Source organism: Paraphaeosphaeria sporulosa (assembly GCF_001642045.1).
Source record: "Paraphaeosphaeria sporulosa strain AP3s5-JAC2a unplaced genomic scaffold CC84scaffold_2, whole genome shotgun sequence".
In the NCBI taxonomy this organism is placed as follows: Eukaryota; Fungi; Ascomycota; class Dothideomycetes; order Pleosporales; family Didymosphaeriaceae; genus Paraphaeosphaeria; species Paraphaeosphaeria sporulosa.
Window position 1 is genome coordinate 4,849,587 of NW_017253361.1, and position 16,108 is coordinate 4,865,694.

The window sequence follows — 16,108 nt, forward strand, 5'->3', positions numbered from 1 at the left end:
CCCCCATGCCCATGATCCAAGCAAATTCCACCCTCAAAATGCCATCGATACTTTACAGATTGCAATCATATCCCAACACTTGCATAACTATGCAACTACCGAGATATTCAATCCAGCTGTATACATGTGAAGCTGATTCAAGAGAATAAGTTTTGATCCAAACGATGTGATGTGAAACGAGCAGCGCGCTACTAGAACGCTGCGCCGCCAACCTCACTGTCCCCGTTCAGCGACCTGAGATGTTGTTCGGCAAGCTCGGATCGCAGCGCAGCATTTTCCGCGTCTCGACCCAGTGCGTCCCATTCCCTCAGACTCCCACGCTTCGCCGCCTCTTTCGCCTCGATCTGCTCCCGGAGTTTGCGCGCCTCCTCTTCCAACTTGAGAATCTTGCTCGTATCAACAAGCTCAGGAGCCTTTTGACCTCCTGTAATCTCTTTTGGAAGGTTGTCAAGATGGCCGCCAAAGCGCTGCGTGCGAGGATAGGTAGTAGACGTGCTGTTGCTAGAACCGCGGAACGGTGGAGCAAAGGTTGTAGGCCCGTTTCCTGGTCCGCGAGGGCCAGATGGCGGCCCTCCATGGTAGCCTCCACCTCGCGCACCCCAAGTCGCTGAACCCCGGCGCGGAGGACCAGAGAAATCACGAGGTGCGTCGTAACCAAAGCTACCGCGGCCACCGCCTCGAGGGCGAGTAGGAGCAGCAAGAACCGGATTGTGACTGCTAGTGCGGGGAAAGGCAGGCGGCTGTGGAGTAGAGTTTGACGGTCCGGACGGTGGGGACATGGCTGGCGATGGGTAGCTGCGGTCCCTGGGTCCCGTGGGAGGGGCACGGGAATAGTTGCTTTCTCCGTTGCGGTACGATGAGGAAGGTCCACTTGGCGGTGCGAATTCCCGCTCGCGGTCACCTCTAGGCCCTGTCGGTGGGCCATCGCGAACCCGGGGAGGAGAACGTTCTCGCTCCCGGTCGCGGCTTCTATCCCGGCCGCGGTTGTAGTCCCGGTCTCGATCAAAGTCACGCTCGCGAAAAGGAGACCGAGGAGCAGAGACTGGGTCTCTCATAGGCCTGTCATCAGGTACCAAAGCAGCCCTGCTAGGGTGGACTGGTGGTGGAGATGAACGACGCGAGGTAGCTGCAGATTCCCTGCCCGAAGCATCGTTTGACGCATATGTGTTTCTAGCCGGAGAGGGCGACCGGCGTCTCCAGGTATCTGCGGTATACGGGTCTGCACGCTCTCGTCGGGGGGAAGGCGATCGACGACGGTAGTCTCTGGTATCGCGAGCGGGCGAAAATCGTCGCGGAGGGCTAAACTAGGTTAGCTTACGTTCTTTCACATATATGCTGTTTAACATACCTCTGTGCACGGGAGCGAGGTTCATCGTACCGGCCGGTACGTGGGGGCGAGCGAGCGGCACGGCTCCTGGCTGGCGAAGGGTCCCGTTCTCGAGGTGGCGGAGACCTGTCGCGGCGAGGAGAGCGCGTGTACGAGTCGTACTCCCGGCGAGGGGGGGATCTTGCGCGATCGTTGCGGAAATCGTCTCTTCGAGGAGGAGGAGGAGGAGAGTATGCGCGGCGAGGTGGGGATCGAGCCCTACCGGCCCTCCAGCGATCGTCATCCCGCCTAGGGCTCCTGGATCGCCTGCGGAACGATGCCGGAGAGCGACTGCGAGGGCGCGAGGCACGACCGCCACCCGGTGTGTACGTGTCTGCGCGACTGACTCCACCGCGAGGAGGGCTTCGGTCACGGGTGTTGGCGCGGTAGCTGTCGATCCGCGGACCAGGCGAGCGAGGACGGTACGTGTTCGAGTATCTGTCGTCCCTAGACTGCATTAGCTAGGTGCGCAAAGTGCGAACGAGGCCTGTTTCAGCTCGAGTGTAGAGCTGCATACGAATCGACAGGCTTGGGTGCAACAAACCTCCGGTCGCGGTCGCGATCGTCTCGTTCTCTACGGTCCATGGCGATCAGAGCTTGCAATCTTATTGCTGCTGGCGACGATACACGGCGATAAATAGTAGCTTTCGTTGCACTGGGATATGAATGGACGAAGTCAGTGGTGTTGCGGAGTTCGACGTCGACGCTCGTTTGTCCTGCGCAGGTCAGGGTTGTTCGAACTTTCTAAAGAGGCCAAGCCAAGCCTGGGGCCCACGCGACGACAATCGCGCACGTGATGCCGTTCTAGGCCCAACATTGACATCAATCTTGACAGTGCTCCGTCTGCAAATTCCACAATATAATCTAACCGTGCGTCTTGGAAGCCCCGTATGGATCGTTTCGTTCGAATGAATCCTGAGAGAAAATCGTCCACCGTGCACGATACACTTGTCAATGTCCACCAAATCCTCATTTTTTTGTCTCATCTTGATGTCATCACGAGCCAACATTTTTAGTGTCTTCTTCCATGAGTTCCGTTGTTCTTGTATTCAGTGTTGATTCAGTAGTTGCAAAGGCCCCTCCAGAGAATTCTTTACGCTCGAGGGGCATCCTGATGGCAATCGCCATATCTTCCTCCCAAAGACTGTCCTTGCGCCTCAAATGCGACCATGCCCACGCTGTCTTTACGCTGGTATCTTTACAAATCTTACAACCCAAGTCCTCCCGCATCTCTCCACTGCTGGCCTTTTCAACGCCGAGGGCGACGCTCGTCGTTGCTCTTCTCCTCCCTCTTTTGCCTCTTTCGGGACTCTGCCGCAATCATCTCACTGAGATCATCTTGATCAATGGCAGACCACTGGCCCTGCATCTCCGCTTTTCTCTGCGCCTCATACTGCTTCCTCAGTGCCTCCTTATCCAGCTTGTCGCTGTCTGCCAGGGCATCCACATCCACCGAGATATCGACATCGCCAGCTTTGCGCTTGCGCTGGCTGTGGTCGCCAAAGTTATCGCGTCTGGCAGCATCAAGATCATAAGCATGTTCACCTCCGAAGAATCCAGTAGACTGAATGTTCTTCTCCGGAAGCACCTGGAAGGCGCTACGCGGTGCGCCAGGCTCTTCCGTCTCGATGCCCTTGCGCTGCTTGCGCAATGTGAATTCACCGCCAATGGTCTCCGTTCCGCCAATTTCTGAGGGGAGTGCAGAGGCAGTAGTCATCGAAGTTTGGATACCCGAGGCATCCTCTGTGCCCTCTTCTTCCTCCTCATCCTCATCGTCCTCCTCCTCATCGCTCTCTTCTTCATCGCTCTCGCCTTCGGCGCGCAAGACACCCCAGATGCTGCGCTCGACAGGTTCGCCGTGCTGAGTGGGAGCGGCTTGTTCCTGCAAGATACCCTGTCCAAGAGGATCTCCACCCCATTGGGGCCGATGTGTAGCGTCGTCGATCGGTGGTCGGCCCCATTGCCCCGCGGTGAAGCCCCAGGAAGCCCCGGGGGGTATGGGCGCGTTCACACCTGGAACTTTCAGGCTGGGATATGAAGGAGGAGGGCCGAAACGTTGCTGGTTGATTAGCCATGGCGGAGGCTGACCAGGACCCATGCCCAGTGCATCCTTCAGCTCCTCGCTCAGCACGCCAGGTTTCAAGTGAACCAGACTGGTCTCAAACTCTTTGCCCTCGTAGTACACCTCTCCGTAGCGCGTCATCTCTGGCTTGGTCTGCCTCCGGAAGAAGGCGTCGTAGAGCTTTCCGTAGTCCATGTCGAACTTCCCGAGTTTTCCTTGCACACGTTCGCGCTGCTTCTGTTTCAGGGTCATTTCCGCTTGCTTCTCGAGAACTGCTTCGCGCATCTCCGAGATGCCGGTCTCCTGGATGAACTTGGGCAATGCGAACGGTGGCTTCTCGATACCACGCTTCGACGAAAGGTACTCACGCTTGAGAGACCAGTGATTCGGTACCGGGACGACATTCTTGTAGCCCTTGATAGCAATCAGTAGACGGGGGTCTGAGGAAGTCGGATCGGTCCACTCCACGAGCTCCGGTTTGTCGACCGACGCCTTAAGTTGTGCCACGGTCATCTTGTTCATTTGTTTCCGCTGTTTCTTCGAGATCTTCTTCGCGGAGTCGTCCTCCTCGTCGGGAATGTCATCATCGTCGTAGTATATCTCAGCCTTGTCCTCGTCCTTTGCGACCTCTTCCGCAGTGGGTTCGCGAAACTTCTCAAACACGTTCTTGTACTGTTCGAATAACGGGTTATCAAGATCATAGGCATTCGCGAAGTCGTCAACGTTCAGAAGGTCCGCGGTTCGGACCGCCTGTTCTTCGTTATTGGTCTTGTCGTCGGGAGCAGGAGTTTCGCTCTCACGCGCAGAGTCGCCGGCCTCCGATGGGGTCTCCTGTTGTATGATCAGTACTTTTCTGCGCCAGGGTAGTGTCGCGGAACTCACAGCGCGCTGTGCCTTCTTCTTAGCCCTGCGATATGCATTCTTCGACGCCTTCTTTGAGGCGGGAGTCCCGTTCGGGGCCATGGCGGTGGCGGTCGCCATATGGAGTGATAGCAGCCCGCTACGCGGCGAAGGTTAGGTTTGATCTTCAGGCGGCCTAGAGGAAGGCGCAAAGGCGGTATACAAACCAGGCCGTGGGCTATCTTGCGAGGACGCGGCGCAAATGCGCGTTGACAGGATCGAATCGTGGCGGTCGGGGTCTTGAAAGTCGTAGGAAGCGGAGCTGGCGAGGTGAATTTGGCGTCGGCAGCGCCTGCCCAAATCGTGGCTTGGCATCACATGACCTCGTCAGCCTGACCAGAACTTCGAGTCTTCCAAAGTTTCTAGTGCAATATGCCTGCCCTGTTACCACGCTCGAACGATTATCACTTCTTTGTCATCGTTAATTCCATATGCTACACAGTACACGTCATACCGCTCGTACGGCGTATCTCCAAGGCTCGAAACCAATGCCTTCATTTCCATGCACCTCATTGAGTTTCACCCATCGAGTGACAAAAGCTTACAGCTTCGCATCTATAGTCGACTTTCATCCCCGAATTTCTTCGCCCAAAAACCTCGGAAGTGCTTCTTCTGGCCAGCCTCGTTGATCTGCTTGATCTCGGCAGGCGTCAGCTTAAAAGTCGCTGCCCTCAGATAGTCGCTCAGTCGCTGCTCTTTGCTTGAAGTCGTGATAGGTACAACATCCTGATCGATGCACCATCTAAGGCTGATCTCGCCCGCGCTGACGGCGTACTTCTTCTCGAGGCCAGAGAAGACGTCGTCAACTGGACCTGGCGCTGCCTTGGTGACTGCTGTAAGAGGTCTATAAATCGAAAGGTCAATGTTTGTCTGGGTGATGTTTAGCTGTCGTACTAACCCGTAAGCCGTGGTCGCGATGCCGTGCTTCTTGTGGAATTCCAGAGTCTCCACACGTTGGAGGTAAGGGTGAAACTCGATTTGGTTCACAGCAGGAGTCACTTTAGCAGTCTTTAGGACAGCTTCAAGATCCTGGGGACGGTAGTTGGAGACACCGATGGTCTTGACGAGACCGGCCTTCTGTACCGCTTCCATCTCAGCCCAGGTGTTCTGCAGGTCTTGCTCCGACTTCGCCCAGAAGGGGGAGTGGATGAGGTAGCTTCGGAAGTCAGCTGGGTACATGAGGCACAATCTGAAGATACTTACAGATCGACATAGTCTAGCTGAAGTTTTTTCAAACTCTGCTTGAGCGCCCGTTCAATATCGCCAGCCTCGCCTGTGGGTTCCCACACCTTGGTGGTGACAAAAAGCTTACTGCGGTCGACACCACTCTCCTTGATGCCTTGACCAAGCTCTGTCTCGTTCTTGTATGCTGCAAGTCGATCAGCATATAATCAATTGGCGCAATGGCTGGGTATCAGTTTCTCTTGATTTGAGCTGTATCCAACTTATAACAAGAGCGTGCAACTGTGAAGAATTGTGCAAAACTCACATTCCGCACCATCAAGATGGTAGTAACCAAGCTTAATTGCAGTTTTCACACCGTCGACAATGGCTTGGTCGAGCTTGCCCTCTTCCTTCTTTCCCCAAGCCGTTCCCACGCCATAGGCAAGCATAGGAATCGAGGCGCCATCATTAAGCTTGAGAGCTGGGATTGTAACGTTGAGGTTGGCCATGCCCGATATTGTTTTCACGCCTAGTCGTCCTCGGAAAAGGTCACCGCGTTTGTTGGAAGTAGCTAGTAGGAGGTTATGACAACGGTGCGGGAGGGAAGATGAGTAACGCAGAGTAACTGAGGCAAACACTTCAGCATGCAGGATGTAGGCTTTATAGATCAGATGTTGGAGAGATGTCGGAGGTTGCCTTAAGGGTTGATTTGGTGCAGTGACTCGAAGAAACAAAGACGTGGTTACCAATCCGTACGTGAGGGCGGGCCGAAGGTGGGGTGGTAAACGCAACCAATGACGCCATGTCGCCATGGGTGCCGAGCAGCAGTCAAGGCTTCATAGAGAGGCATCTAGGAATTTGATGTCTACTTCTGCTTGCTGATGAAGCGTATGCGCATTACAGTACGGCGGTAATCTATGCTCTGTAATTGCAAGTTTTAAACGTGACGACCTGGTCCAGCTGTGGGAAGTACCGGTATATGTTGCCGGCCCGAGACCCGAACCGAGTAACACGATGCGCGCAACGGCGGTTCCAGTGAGCCAACACGTCATCATGGCGGCACAAGCTGATAGAGTAATAATTGAAAATCGATCTATGGTATCCTACATCGCACAAACAACATCATGCAGCAAAGCCGACGATGACTCAAACCCCTCGTACGCGCAATGGGCTGCCCCGGTCTGGGTACCGGCGCACAGCAGGTATATAACGTTAAAGGAAAAGACAGTACTCCAGGAAGCCGCACGCTTTTTACCTGGCCCCATTCACAGATTTCGTTGTTGTATTAGTAGACGTCCAAACATTTCCACTCCTTAACGCCGATAACATAAACTCTTTTGGGTATCAATGCAACTTCACGCACTCTTCTCGTGCTGGGTCGACACGCGTTGAAGGGAGACGACAAAGTCCTCCAATGAGCGCTGCTTCTGGTCTTTCTTGGGTGATTTGCCGTGCATGAGGTTGTCGAAGCCCTGACTACCCTGGAGAAGATAGTAGATGCCGCCCATGACGCAGAACACACCGAAGGAGAAGATCCAGATACGCACGACAGCGACGATACTGGTTTTGCCGCCGACGAACCAGCCGAAAATGCAGAAAAGGGTGGCAAGGATGTCGACAACTAGGATAGCTCCAGACAGCTGCCACGATGGGATTGACGACCAGAACGGGCCATTGGCACGGGTGATGAAGATGAGCCAGTTCTCGGTGAGCGAAATTTCAAGGAAGAGAACCTCGTCACGAACACCAAAGTTCTGGACGATCCCGCCGCCGACACCCTGGCCATTCGTGAGGGAATCATTGTGGTACGGGAACATTGTGGTGAGCGTGATCCAAGTACCAACAGCTAGAACAACGCCAAGGAGGACGGACATACCCCAGAGCTTGGGTAGGTTCCATTTGACGGGCGTCTTGCTAAATGGAGCGTTATCGTACGCGATGGCGAGGGTGGCGATGTCGGCGAAGATGGCAATGAAGACGACAAGTTCCAAGTTAAGGGACGTGTTCAGGATGGCGATCCAGAGACCGAGGAAGATTTCCAGATGCAGCGACAAGGCGATGCGGTAGACGACGTATGCGTACATGCGGTGGAAGATCTGGCGCGAAGTCTTAAGCGCATCGATGATGGCAGAGAGACCGGGGGCCAGGAACACGATATCGGCAGCGGAACGAGCAGCGTCAGAGGCGCCCTCGACCGCAATACCAGTATCAGCTTTTTTCAGCGAAGGTGCATCGTTCACACCGTCACCCGTCATGGCGACAAGATAGCCACGTTGTTGCAGAATCTCAACGACGTTGTACTTGTGTTGTGGGAAGACCTCGGCGAAGCCATCAGCCGCCTCCACAAAATCATACACCTCAGAACCGGGCATTTCACCGCCGCCACCAAGACCGAGACGCTCAGCATTGTAGACATTCGTTCCTAGACCGAGCTGACGAGATGTTTCCCTAGCAATACCGACAGCATCACCAGTCAACATTTTTATGGAGAGACCGAGAGTTTTGGCTTCGTTGATAGTGCGGCCAGTATCGTGGCGAGGCGGATCCGAGCATGGCATTATGCCAAGTATCTCCCAGCCCATGTTGCCGCGCTTGCGAGCCACGCCTAAAGAACGGAAACCACGGGTAGCAAATTCGGCGACCTTATTCTTGTATGCTTCGTCGATGGCCTCGGGGATAGGATGGTCCTCCTCGACCGTCTTGAGCACGAAAAGTGGAGCGCCTTTGACGCAGATGATACGCTCACCTTGAGGAGACTCAACGACAGCCTGGACCTTCTTGGAAACGGGGTCGAATGGATGGAAGTCAATAACCTTGTACTTGCTAAGTACGTTTTTAGCTAACAACATTAGCAGCTGCGTCGAAACACTATGCTAAAAAGGACTAACCACGCGGGTAGAACTTGAGACTCTTGAGAAAGGCTTTGTCGATTGCGTCGATACCCTTCTTCTTGCGCGATGCGGCCAAGCAGGCGGTAAGCATGAGATCCTCGGGGTCGACACCGGAGACGGTGAAGGGCTCGGCAAGAGACAACTTGTTCTTTGTCAGGGTACCCGTCTTATCAGAGCAGAGGATTTCCACACCGGCCAGAGACTCGATAGCGCTGAGTTTCTGGACGATAGCCTGCTTCTTTGCCAGGTAGGCGGCTCCGACAGCCATGGTGGTGGTTACCTGAGATGCGGGTACAAAGTCAGTGTGAGTTAAAACAGGATGGTACATGTCTTAACTAAACGCGAAAGACAAAACACGTCGAGTTCGTATCGGGTGGTTTACTTACGACAGCGGGAAGACCGACAGGAACACCGATGATGGTGATGGCCAAGGTAAATTCGAGGATGTGAACGATGCCGTTGGATCGGTAGAAGGAGCTAACCCAGACGACCAAGAGGGTTAGGATAACCAAGATGAGAAGAACCGTGCCGATGCCGTTAAGGACCTCAGTGAAGTGACCGGTCCCGCTGGAGGCGCTGGCAACGAGAGAGGCAGCGCGACCAACAAAGGTGGAGTCACCAGTGGCGGTGATGACGATGAAAGCCTCACCACGCTTGACCGCAGAAGACTGATAGCAGACATCGCCCCTGTGCTTATCGACAGCAAGGGACTCACCGGTGATCGCTGACTGGTCGACCTGAAGAAAGGCATCATCGGTAATGATGCGGCCATCAGCGGGGATGATGGTACCTTCCTCGACCTGCAGGATATCACCAGGGACAACCTCGGGTGCCTCTACTTCGACAAGCTGCCCGTCGCGGAGGACTGTGGCCTTGAGGGCGAGCGTCTTCTTCAACTCGGCGACAATAGAACCAGCCTGAAACTCTTGGATGAAACCGACGCAGGCGTTGAGCAGGAGCAAAGCACAGATGACACCGAAATCGACCCAATCCTGAAGACCGGCAGCCAAGACGGCAGCGGCCTCCATGACGAACTGGATGGGACCGACGAAGAACATGAGAAACTTGAGAACCAGGTTCTCCTTCTCCTCTGTATTAAATTAGCGTATGCAAAGCGTCTTGAGGATTTATGTGTACCCTTCATTTGGTTGAGCCCGAACTTCTTGCGGCGGGAGACGACTTCACTGGCAGTTAGACCAATGCGCACATCGGTCTGCAGAAGCTCTTCAGGAACGACACGAGCGGCACCGGCCTGTACCTCTTCCTCTTCATCGTAGTCGACGCCGGCATCCTGCGACTCGAGCTCCTCAATCAGAGCATCAATGTCTTCGTCCTCGTCTTCATCGTCTACTCGATTGAACTTGGAAGGCAAGGCCTTCTCGTCGTACTCTCTCCTGTCATTCTGCGTGCCGGTCAGGTCATGCCTCGAGGGGTAGCACGCGTGCTGCTGTGCGGATCACTTACGAACGACATTTTGGCAGGTGGTTAGTGCGCTGGCCAGTCACGGCTCTCGTAGCAGTGCAAGGTCGCCTGGAGCTGGTGGTAGCTGTAATGGTTGCACTGTATGCGTGTGTTGGCCGTGCGTGTGAGAGCTTTTGCGAGAATGGTGCGCGAGGCTCTTGTACTGGAAAAGTCAGGCATGTTTACCAGAGTTGTGTAAAAAGTGATTCTGTGTTGTTGGGGCGCACGGGCCGAGGAGGCTGTTGGAGCTTCAACCGTGGGTGACCGAAGCAAAACGTGCTCGTATGCGCGCTGCATTGTGTTGATGTGAGAATGGCCATGGGACGTACCTGAGGTTGCAGACCCAGCTGCAATTGGGTCTGTCTCGCCGTCAAGGGAGCAGAAAGGGAGATGATGAGGCAGACGGGCGAGGGAGGACCGCAGCAGCTCGACTGGAGACCCGTTGCTGAGGGCGTCGAGGAGTCTTTATGGAGTTGCAGACTTGGCTTCCAGCATCCAACGCACTAGCACTGTCGGTCGATAGTACGGGCCTGTCCTATCCCGGCCGCTCGCGCAAACGTGCGTGGGTGAAGGTGTAGGGGTCCGCGTCTGCAAATCCCGCGCTCTCGTTTGGATCGCCCAGCCAGAGAGGTATGTGCCCCAATCGCTCACGGCAGGAGCCTGCGCAGATCGTGGGCTTGGCTCGGCTTTTTCTGCCTCAGCGCCGCGCCGCTCAAACACAGTTGACGCTGCGAGCCGCTGAGCATTCACCCTCGCCTTGCCTTCTGCAGACCGCGTCGCACGCCCTCTGGCATGCCCCCGACGTTAGCGGCCGGGCAGCAGCAACAAGGGTGCGCCGTCTTGGCGTGCCCCAGACTTGCTGGCGCCTCCCTCCGCGACGCCAAAGAATGCTCCATTTCGGTTACGCCCGCGCGCGGCCTTGTTGCGGCTCCACGGACTCTCCACAACCACGGAACACGGCCGCTCTACTGCGTGGATTCCTCCACCTGACCCTCTACCGACAGTGTTCAGCCGTCTTGTCCAGCTGGGCGCGCGAGCTGCTGCACATGGCCGGGACGAGCAAATACATTGGCCTCCAGAGCGCCATTTTCGACAAGCTTGTCTTGGCTGTGACCCGGCAAAGTCAAGAGACCGCCAAAATTGTTTCGAATCCCCCAGCGACCGTGAAACTTGGAGAGCCTCACACTCCAGATCTGCGCAAACACTCGTGAGCTGCACCTGGATCCGCCCGTTCCTGCCAATGTTCGCAATCGTCACGGCACAAATGTTGCGCACAACCCTACTGCTCCACACTCCGCTCTCACGTTTCATCACGCGGCCGTTGCTTCAAGGCCAAGCTCTGCCAAATGCCTCGTTCATCGTGGCCTTGTATCCCCACGCCAAGCAGCTGTAGCACTACATCGCAATTGTGTGCAGCTCTAATACCGCAATCACATAATCCGTCAGCTGTGCGATGGACACCCAAGAAATTCCGTCTCAATATATGAAGATGTTCAATTCCGTCGCCGGAAACCAGCCCCGTCATCGTGTCGATGTTGCTTGGCCATCTTGAAAAGCTCCTCCATCTACTCGATGAGGAATTCATGCACGAAGGGCCCATCTGTTCACGAGCTAGCGCTAGGACGCCCCCTTGCACCTCAAACAGACAGAGTTGCCAGGGCTTGGCTGTGGGCTTGGTAGCCCAATTGCCGTATCACGGTTCCTCTGGTTCTTTGCTTCTGCGATACCCTTACGTGGACAGTTGTTGATGGTGAACTAGACATATCGCCGAGAATTGCGTAACTAGAGGCAGTTCAACTCGGGCGTTCTCGACGCTCACTCCATCGCTGTTTCTCCTAGCAGCATCAACGATGTTGAAGTCGGAGGCGTGCGAGCATCGATTAGGTAGGCTTAGCTTAATTGCCCTGCATGTCCGAGTCCAGCCACCAGTAACAACCGCGGCCGACAGAATCACCGGAGAATACCAGGTGATGCCTGTGTGGTCTCACCCATCACGAATGTGATATGCATCAGCATCCAGTAGAGTATCCAAGCGACTACTTTCAGGGTCTCCTGCCTCAGGTTTTTGGTATTTCCCCATTGGATCGTATTGGTCGACCCGGTTGCTCTGAGCTTGGCTGCAACACAGATAAGCGACTCGTGTACAGCTCCCAGACGGTCCGTCTCGCAGCACAGTATCGGCTGAAACACGAACGAGGCCGATCGAATTTGTCTCTTTCTGTATACGGTGCGACTTCGCTATCACACTTTCAGCATGTTACTCGCACTCGCATGCATCACGCCGAGACACTCTGCAAGAGAGCACAGAACCGTTGGCTATCGAGCATGTAGACGGCCCACCCGCTGTCAACTCTCACCGGATTCCGTGATCGAACGTGAGCGTCTAAGCCTTGGCGATCAAAGAAGCTTTCAAGTCGTAATTCCTTGCTGGGAGGTGGGCCAGAACAGGCGAGCATGCTCTCGCCGTCGAACGATATGAATGCAAAGCAAATCAATAATTCTCTTGTCATCTAGACGAGAAAGGCTCAGTCGTACCAAGCAATCCTCGCAATCATACTCGCCTCCAAATTCCAATGATCAATGGCTGCATCCCTCGCCGCAGAGTTTGTCCTCCACAATGGCTCGGCATACTTTGCGACACCGTTGGCATAGGATCACCTGCCCTTGACTAGTAGCATCACAGCAGCTTAAGACGTCACGTCAACCTGGCGTAACATGAACGGCTGGGGAATCTTGATGCCGCTCGATCACTTCAAGACAAGCCTGCCTCTGTGCTTCCAGCTTTAAGACTGTTGAGAGAACCGCCTAGCTACGGATATGCATCGTTCCCTTGGAATTTACCGTGATATGTCGATCGCGGAGTCTGATACTAATGACACTTCAGGCATCATATCAAAGCAGCAAGTCGCAGTATGCGCGTGCCTGTCACGAGTACAGCACAGTTTTGATACGCGCTCTGAGTGTTATTCATCCTGCAGGCTTTCTTCTACACGTGGCCCGCTCTGTACCTCGACATTCGGAGCGCCGATCCTACTGTTTCATTTCCACATCCGTTATCGGGTTTATCACTGTCGGTAGTCGCAGCCTTGTAGGAGCATTGTCGATCTGGAAGTCTTGCGGAAACTTCCATACATATGGTCAATTATTTGATGCAGTTAAGTGCCGTGAGCATGCAGTCTGATAGGGTGCTTCGCCAAGGACTATGAAGCATTCCGTGGCAGCTGCTGTTTTGACGAGCTTGGCACCACTAACCACGTACTCCCTACGACCATCAAACACCTGTGCGCGCGGAGTCTGAAAAGCTCTGACGTCCCCAGAATGCCGCCAAGTACGGGGATTCTCCGAATCACTTCTTTGTGCACAGTTGTCAATTATGATCGAGCGCCCTTGGCGAGTTTGACGTCTCCATCAAGAGTGCGTGGCAAGAGCTTCAGGATAGCTTGGCAGCTTAGAAGGTCAGTGGTCTGGACGTTGGGCTGATTGATTGTTAGCAAGAGTGTGGTGCGCGATTATTGTCGATTATACGACCCTCTCCCGGAGGATTGGTGAACAGATAGATTCGACCTGCGGCTTCATTCATCATAATCGCGTGCCCAGAACGTAACAAGCCGCGATATTATGACAGCTCTACTGAACACTTTACACGAGATGATACTCATCCTTGTCTCTTTTACCCCAAGCCCCGCAAATTGTGCTGGACTGACGGAATTGCATCTTACCGCCTTGAGACGTTCATCCGGAGTTTCCGTCGTGGCATACTCTTAAATCATCACGAGCACCTTAGACACCATGAAGCAATAGTCTAGGTAAAATTGGGTCCCAAGGTCCACTGCTTAAGATTCGGGAGGTGGTACATATTGGCAATGTGGTCAGTGTCCGCAAACACATGGCATGCGCTCCGTTGCCCGGAGTCTGCTACCGGAAGTCGTCGCGGCAGTATGGCGGCACAAAAAATGGCTGCTATGAAAGTCATGGCAGGAAATATGAAATATGCGCTCGGCTTTGAACTGCGAACCGTCATGCTGGATCGATGCACGTCGACACCCGCATAGAATCTTTCTAATTAGTCCACGCGCCGATTCCAATAGGTATGAAAAGGGACGAAGCTATACCTTAGCTTTTTACGAAGTGTTGTTATCAAATAATTGACAAAGGCAGTGAAGCTACTTTTTCACGTGGATTCAAGTATCTGCTCACGATTCTTGGCAAGAGCTGGTCACAGTAAAGAAGACGCAATGATTCAGAGCACGGTGGCGTACTGATTCTAGTCAGTCTCCCAGCGTTGCGACAAAGCGAGTCATATAGGTATACGCTGCTTTGATCTTCTTTGCGTGCGCGTCACCGTCACAGAGGTCTTCATTGAGTCTTTCAATGGATTTCCTTCTTGCTTTTGAGTATTTGCAACATCTCTGTCACTTCTGCGCGAGATCTACGTATCTCCAGCAGGACTTTGGAACATCGTATCCAGGGGCAATCACGCTCTTTTCTGACACCTATTTGCCCTCGTCTTGAGGCTGCAACACTCCATCAAGCACCTCTATGCGATTCCCTGCCACTACACTCAATCTTAGGTTCAGCCAGCGCGCACGTGAGGAGGTGCCCCTTAGATCTGTTCAAAGTTAAATTTGGTAACATAGAGTCTGACTAGCTGATCTAGGCGGATTTCGGTGAGGGCGATGTCCGTGGTAATGGTTGGTTTCGACCAGGAGGATTTCCTACTCTGGGTCAATCTCCCAACTGAGTCGTTACTAGCGCGGTCCTTCGTGTGACTACCCCGAAATTCCAATGCCACAACTTGCGCTTTCAAAAAAAATGCTCTTGTCTATATTTGTCTCCCCTGGCCTTACTGAACCCTTCATACACATTGCTTCATAGCTTCACGGCCCCCACTATCTCACACAACATATTTGATTATCGTGCTAAGGTCCTGCACGACGTCACGAGACACAGAATGACAAGACACTTTCCTCATATAGACGTCAACAATCATTCTTATGGGCATATATATGCCCATAACTAATGAAATACTACACGATAGCTGTACATTTACCCCTAGACCAGTTTGTAACAGGATCGCCGCAGGGCTGGCATCGCCGTCGTCCGATTCATTGACGCCCTCATATGTTTCTTTAGTTTTCCGCCCTGATTTAGCCACAATTAATTAGGTTTTTGTCGACTTCAAAGGCATGATAGGAAGAGCTGATTAGGGAAGTCTACATTGCACATAGCTAGATGGGATTCTACGCTACATGCAGTTAATCCGAGGGATTCCCCGATCCTGTAGAGGGCAAGGATTTCTTAGCTGCATTTTATAATATATTAATGCTTAATATACTGCTTCCTTAGCAAAGTGACTCAGCGCCCAGTTAAGCCAAATCAGGTACGGCTGGAAGATCACTGTGGCGTTGCTCCACTTACTAAGACAGTAAAAAGGTGATCTCTTCTTGTCAGATAGAACGAGTGCGTGAAGTCGGATCTGCTCACTCGAGCAGGAACCATGGCATTTGTCGCACAAGCCCAGGGGTCAAAACCAACCGAACAGAGTTGACAGATATGACGATAGAATCATCACCCACCAACATACCTTATCCCATACGAGCATTGTATCTGACACTTCTATTACAGCTACTATAACAGAAGACACTATAATTAAGAGGCCTTGCGACGAATGCCTAGTCTTGCCAGCCCACGTGATAACCTTGCCACCTTCTGGGTGGACATTGCTGTGTCCCGAGTTGATAGAGGAAGGAATGTAAGCTTGTTCTGTTGCTCTTCCAACTCGCACAATTCAGAATAGTGTTCACGACAAGCCCGCGTGGTTGGGTGGTTGTTCCCAAGGGTAGCGGAGTACCCAGCGCATGCCCTCTGGTACAATAACAATGACTCGCTGATACGATGCTGTGCGGCAAGGTGATGAGCAAGGTAGTATACGCCGGTGAGCGTGTCGGGATGCTCTCGGCCAAGCACCTTCTCATATCCTTCTAGCGCTCGTCGATGCATCGCCTCCGCCTCTTTGTACATTCCCTGCCTCTCCAGCACCGATCCAAGCTGGCTAACGCTGGCAAGCGTGTGGGGATGCTCTCGGCCAAGCACCTTCTCATAACCTTCCAGCGCTCGTTGATTCATTGCCTCTGCCTCTTTGTATCTTTGCTGCATCTCCAGCACTAACCCAAGCTGGCTAACGCTGGTGAGCGTGTCGGGATGCTCTCGCCCCAGCACCTTCTCTCTTCCTTCTAGCACTCGTCGGCGTATCGCCTCCGCCTC

At 53.7% G+C, this 16,108-nt stretch overlaps 6 protein-coding genes across 6 annotated transcripts in view; 1 reads left to right on the forward strand and 5 right to left on the reverse strand.

Moving 5' to 3' along the window:
• Positions 1-17: 17 nt before the first annotated feature.
• CC84DRAFT_517049 (uncharacterized protein) lies at positions 18-1,933 on the reverse strand. Its single transcript, XM_018186576.1, has 2 exons — positions 1,349-1,933; positions 18-1,299 (listed from the first exon to the last, which is right to left on the reverse strand). The coding sequence occupies exons 1-2, from the start codon at positions 1,822-1,824 to the stop codon at positions 192-194; spliced, it is 1,584 nt and encodes a 527-aa protein (XP_018041400.1). The 5' UTR covers positions 1,825-1,933; the 3' UTR covers positions 18-191.
• Positions 1,934-2,615: 682 nt separating this feature from the next.
• Positions 2,616-4,391, reverse strand: CC84DRAFT_1084191 (DUF382-domain-containing protein; the record flags this gene model as incomplete). Its single annotated transcript, XM_018174041.1, has 2 exons — positions 2,616-4,259; positions 4,311-4,391. The coding sequence occupies 2 exons, from the start codon at positions 4,389-4,391 to the stop codon at positions 2,616-2,618; spliced, it is 1,725 nt and encodes a 574-aa protein (XP_018041401.1).
• A 302-nt stretch (positions 4,392-4,693) lies between these two features.
• CC84DRAFT_1139993 (aldo-keto reductase family 1 member C13) lies at positions 4,694-6,238 on the reverse strand. The gene is made up of 4 exons (XM_018176268.1): positions 5,818-6,238; positions 5,532-5,697; positions 5,227-5,484; positions 4,694-5,172 (listed from the first exon to the last, which is right to left on the reverse strand). The coding sequence occupies exons 1-4, from the start codon at positions 5,999-6,001 to the stop codon at positions 4,884-4,886; spliced, it is 897 nt and encodes a 298-aa protein (XP_018041402.1). The 5' UTR covers positions 6,002-6,238; the 3' UTR covers positions 4,694-4,883.
• A 609-nt stretch (positions 6,239-6,847) lies between these two features.
• CC84DRAFT_1214299 (plasma membrane ATPase) lies at positions 6,848-9,856 on the reverse strand (the record flags this gene model as incomplete). The annotated part of the gene is made up of 5 exons (XM_018182617.1): positions 6,848-8,331; positions 8,381-8,663; positions 8,770-9,473; positions 9,521-9,785; positions 9,848-9,856. 5 exons carry the CDS (start codon positions 9,854-9,856, stop codon positions 6,848-6,850), a joined length of 2,745 nt encoding a protein of 914 aa, XP_018041403.1.
• Positions 9,857-10,182: 326 nt separating this feature from the next.
• CC84DRAFT_517123 (uncharacterized protein) lies at positions 10,183-11,099 on the forward strand. The gene has a single exon (XM_018186577.1). The coding sequence runs from the start codon at positions 10,477-10,479 to the stop codon at positions 11,053-11,055; it is 579 nt and encodes a 192-aa protein (XP_018041404.1). The 5' UTR covers positions 10,183-10,476; the 3' UTR covers positions 11,056-11,099.
• A 4,394-nt stretch (positions 11,100-15,493) lies between these two features.
• CC84DRAFT_1173335 (kinesin light chain 1) overlaps positions 15,494-16,108 on the reverse strand; it is a gene marked incomplete at both ends in the record, with an annotated part of 4,177 nt that continues 3,562 nt past the window's right edge. The window contains one exon of the mRNA XM_018180024.1: positions 15,494-15,994. Within this exon, the coding sequence (XP_018041405.1) occupies positions 15,494-15,994 (501 nt within the window). The remainder of the gene's footprint in view (positions 15,995-16,108) is intronic.

Coding starts and splice junctions, on each gene's coding strand:
- CC84DRAFT_517049 (XM_018186576.1), bottom strand. CDS start 1,824: ATGCAGTCTAGGGACGACAGATACTCGAACACGTACCGTCCTCGCTCG. Junction 1,300..1,348: donor CCTCGCTCCCGTGCACAGAG/GTATGTTAAACA, acceptor AACCTAGTTTAG/CCCTCCGCGACGATTTTCGC.
- CC84DRAFT_517123 (XM_018186577.1), top strand. CDS start 10,477: ATGTGCCCCAATCGCTCACGGCAGGAGCCTGCGCAGATCGTGGGCTTG.
- CC84DRAFT_1139993 (XM_018176268.1), bottom strand. CDS start 6,001: ATGGCCAACCTCAACGTTACAATCCCAGCTCTCAAGCTTAATGATGGC. Junction 5,698..5,817: donor CCATCTTGATGGTGCGGAAT/GTGAGTTTTGCA, acceptor ATCGACTTGCAG/CATACAAGAACGAGACAGAG. Junction 5,173..5,226: donor ATCGCGACCACGGCTTACGG/GTTAGTACGACA, acceptor TTCGATTTATAG/ACCTCTTACAGCAGTCACCA.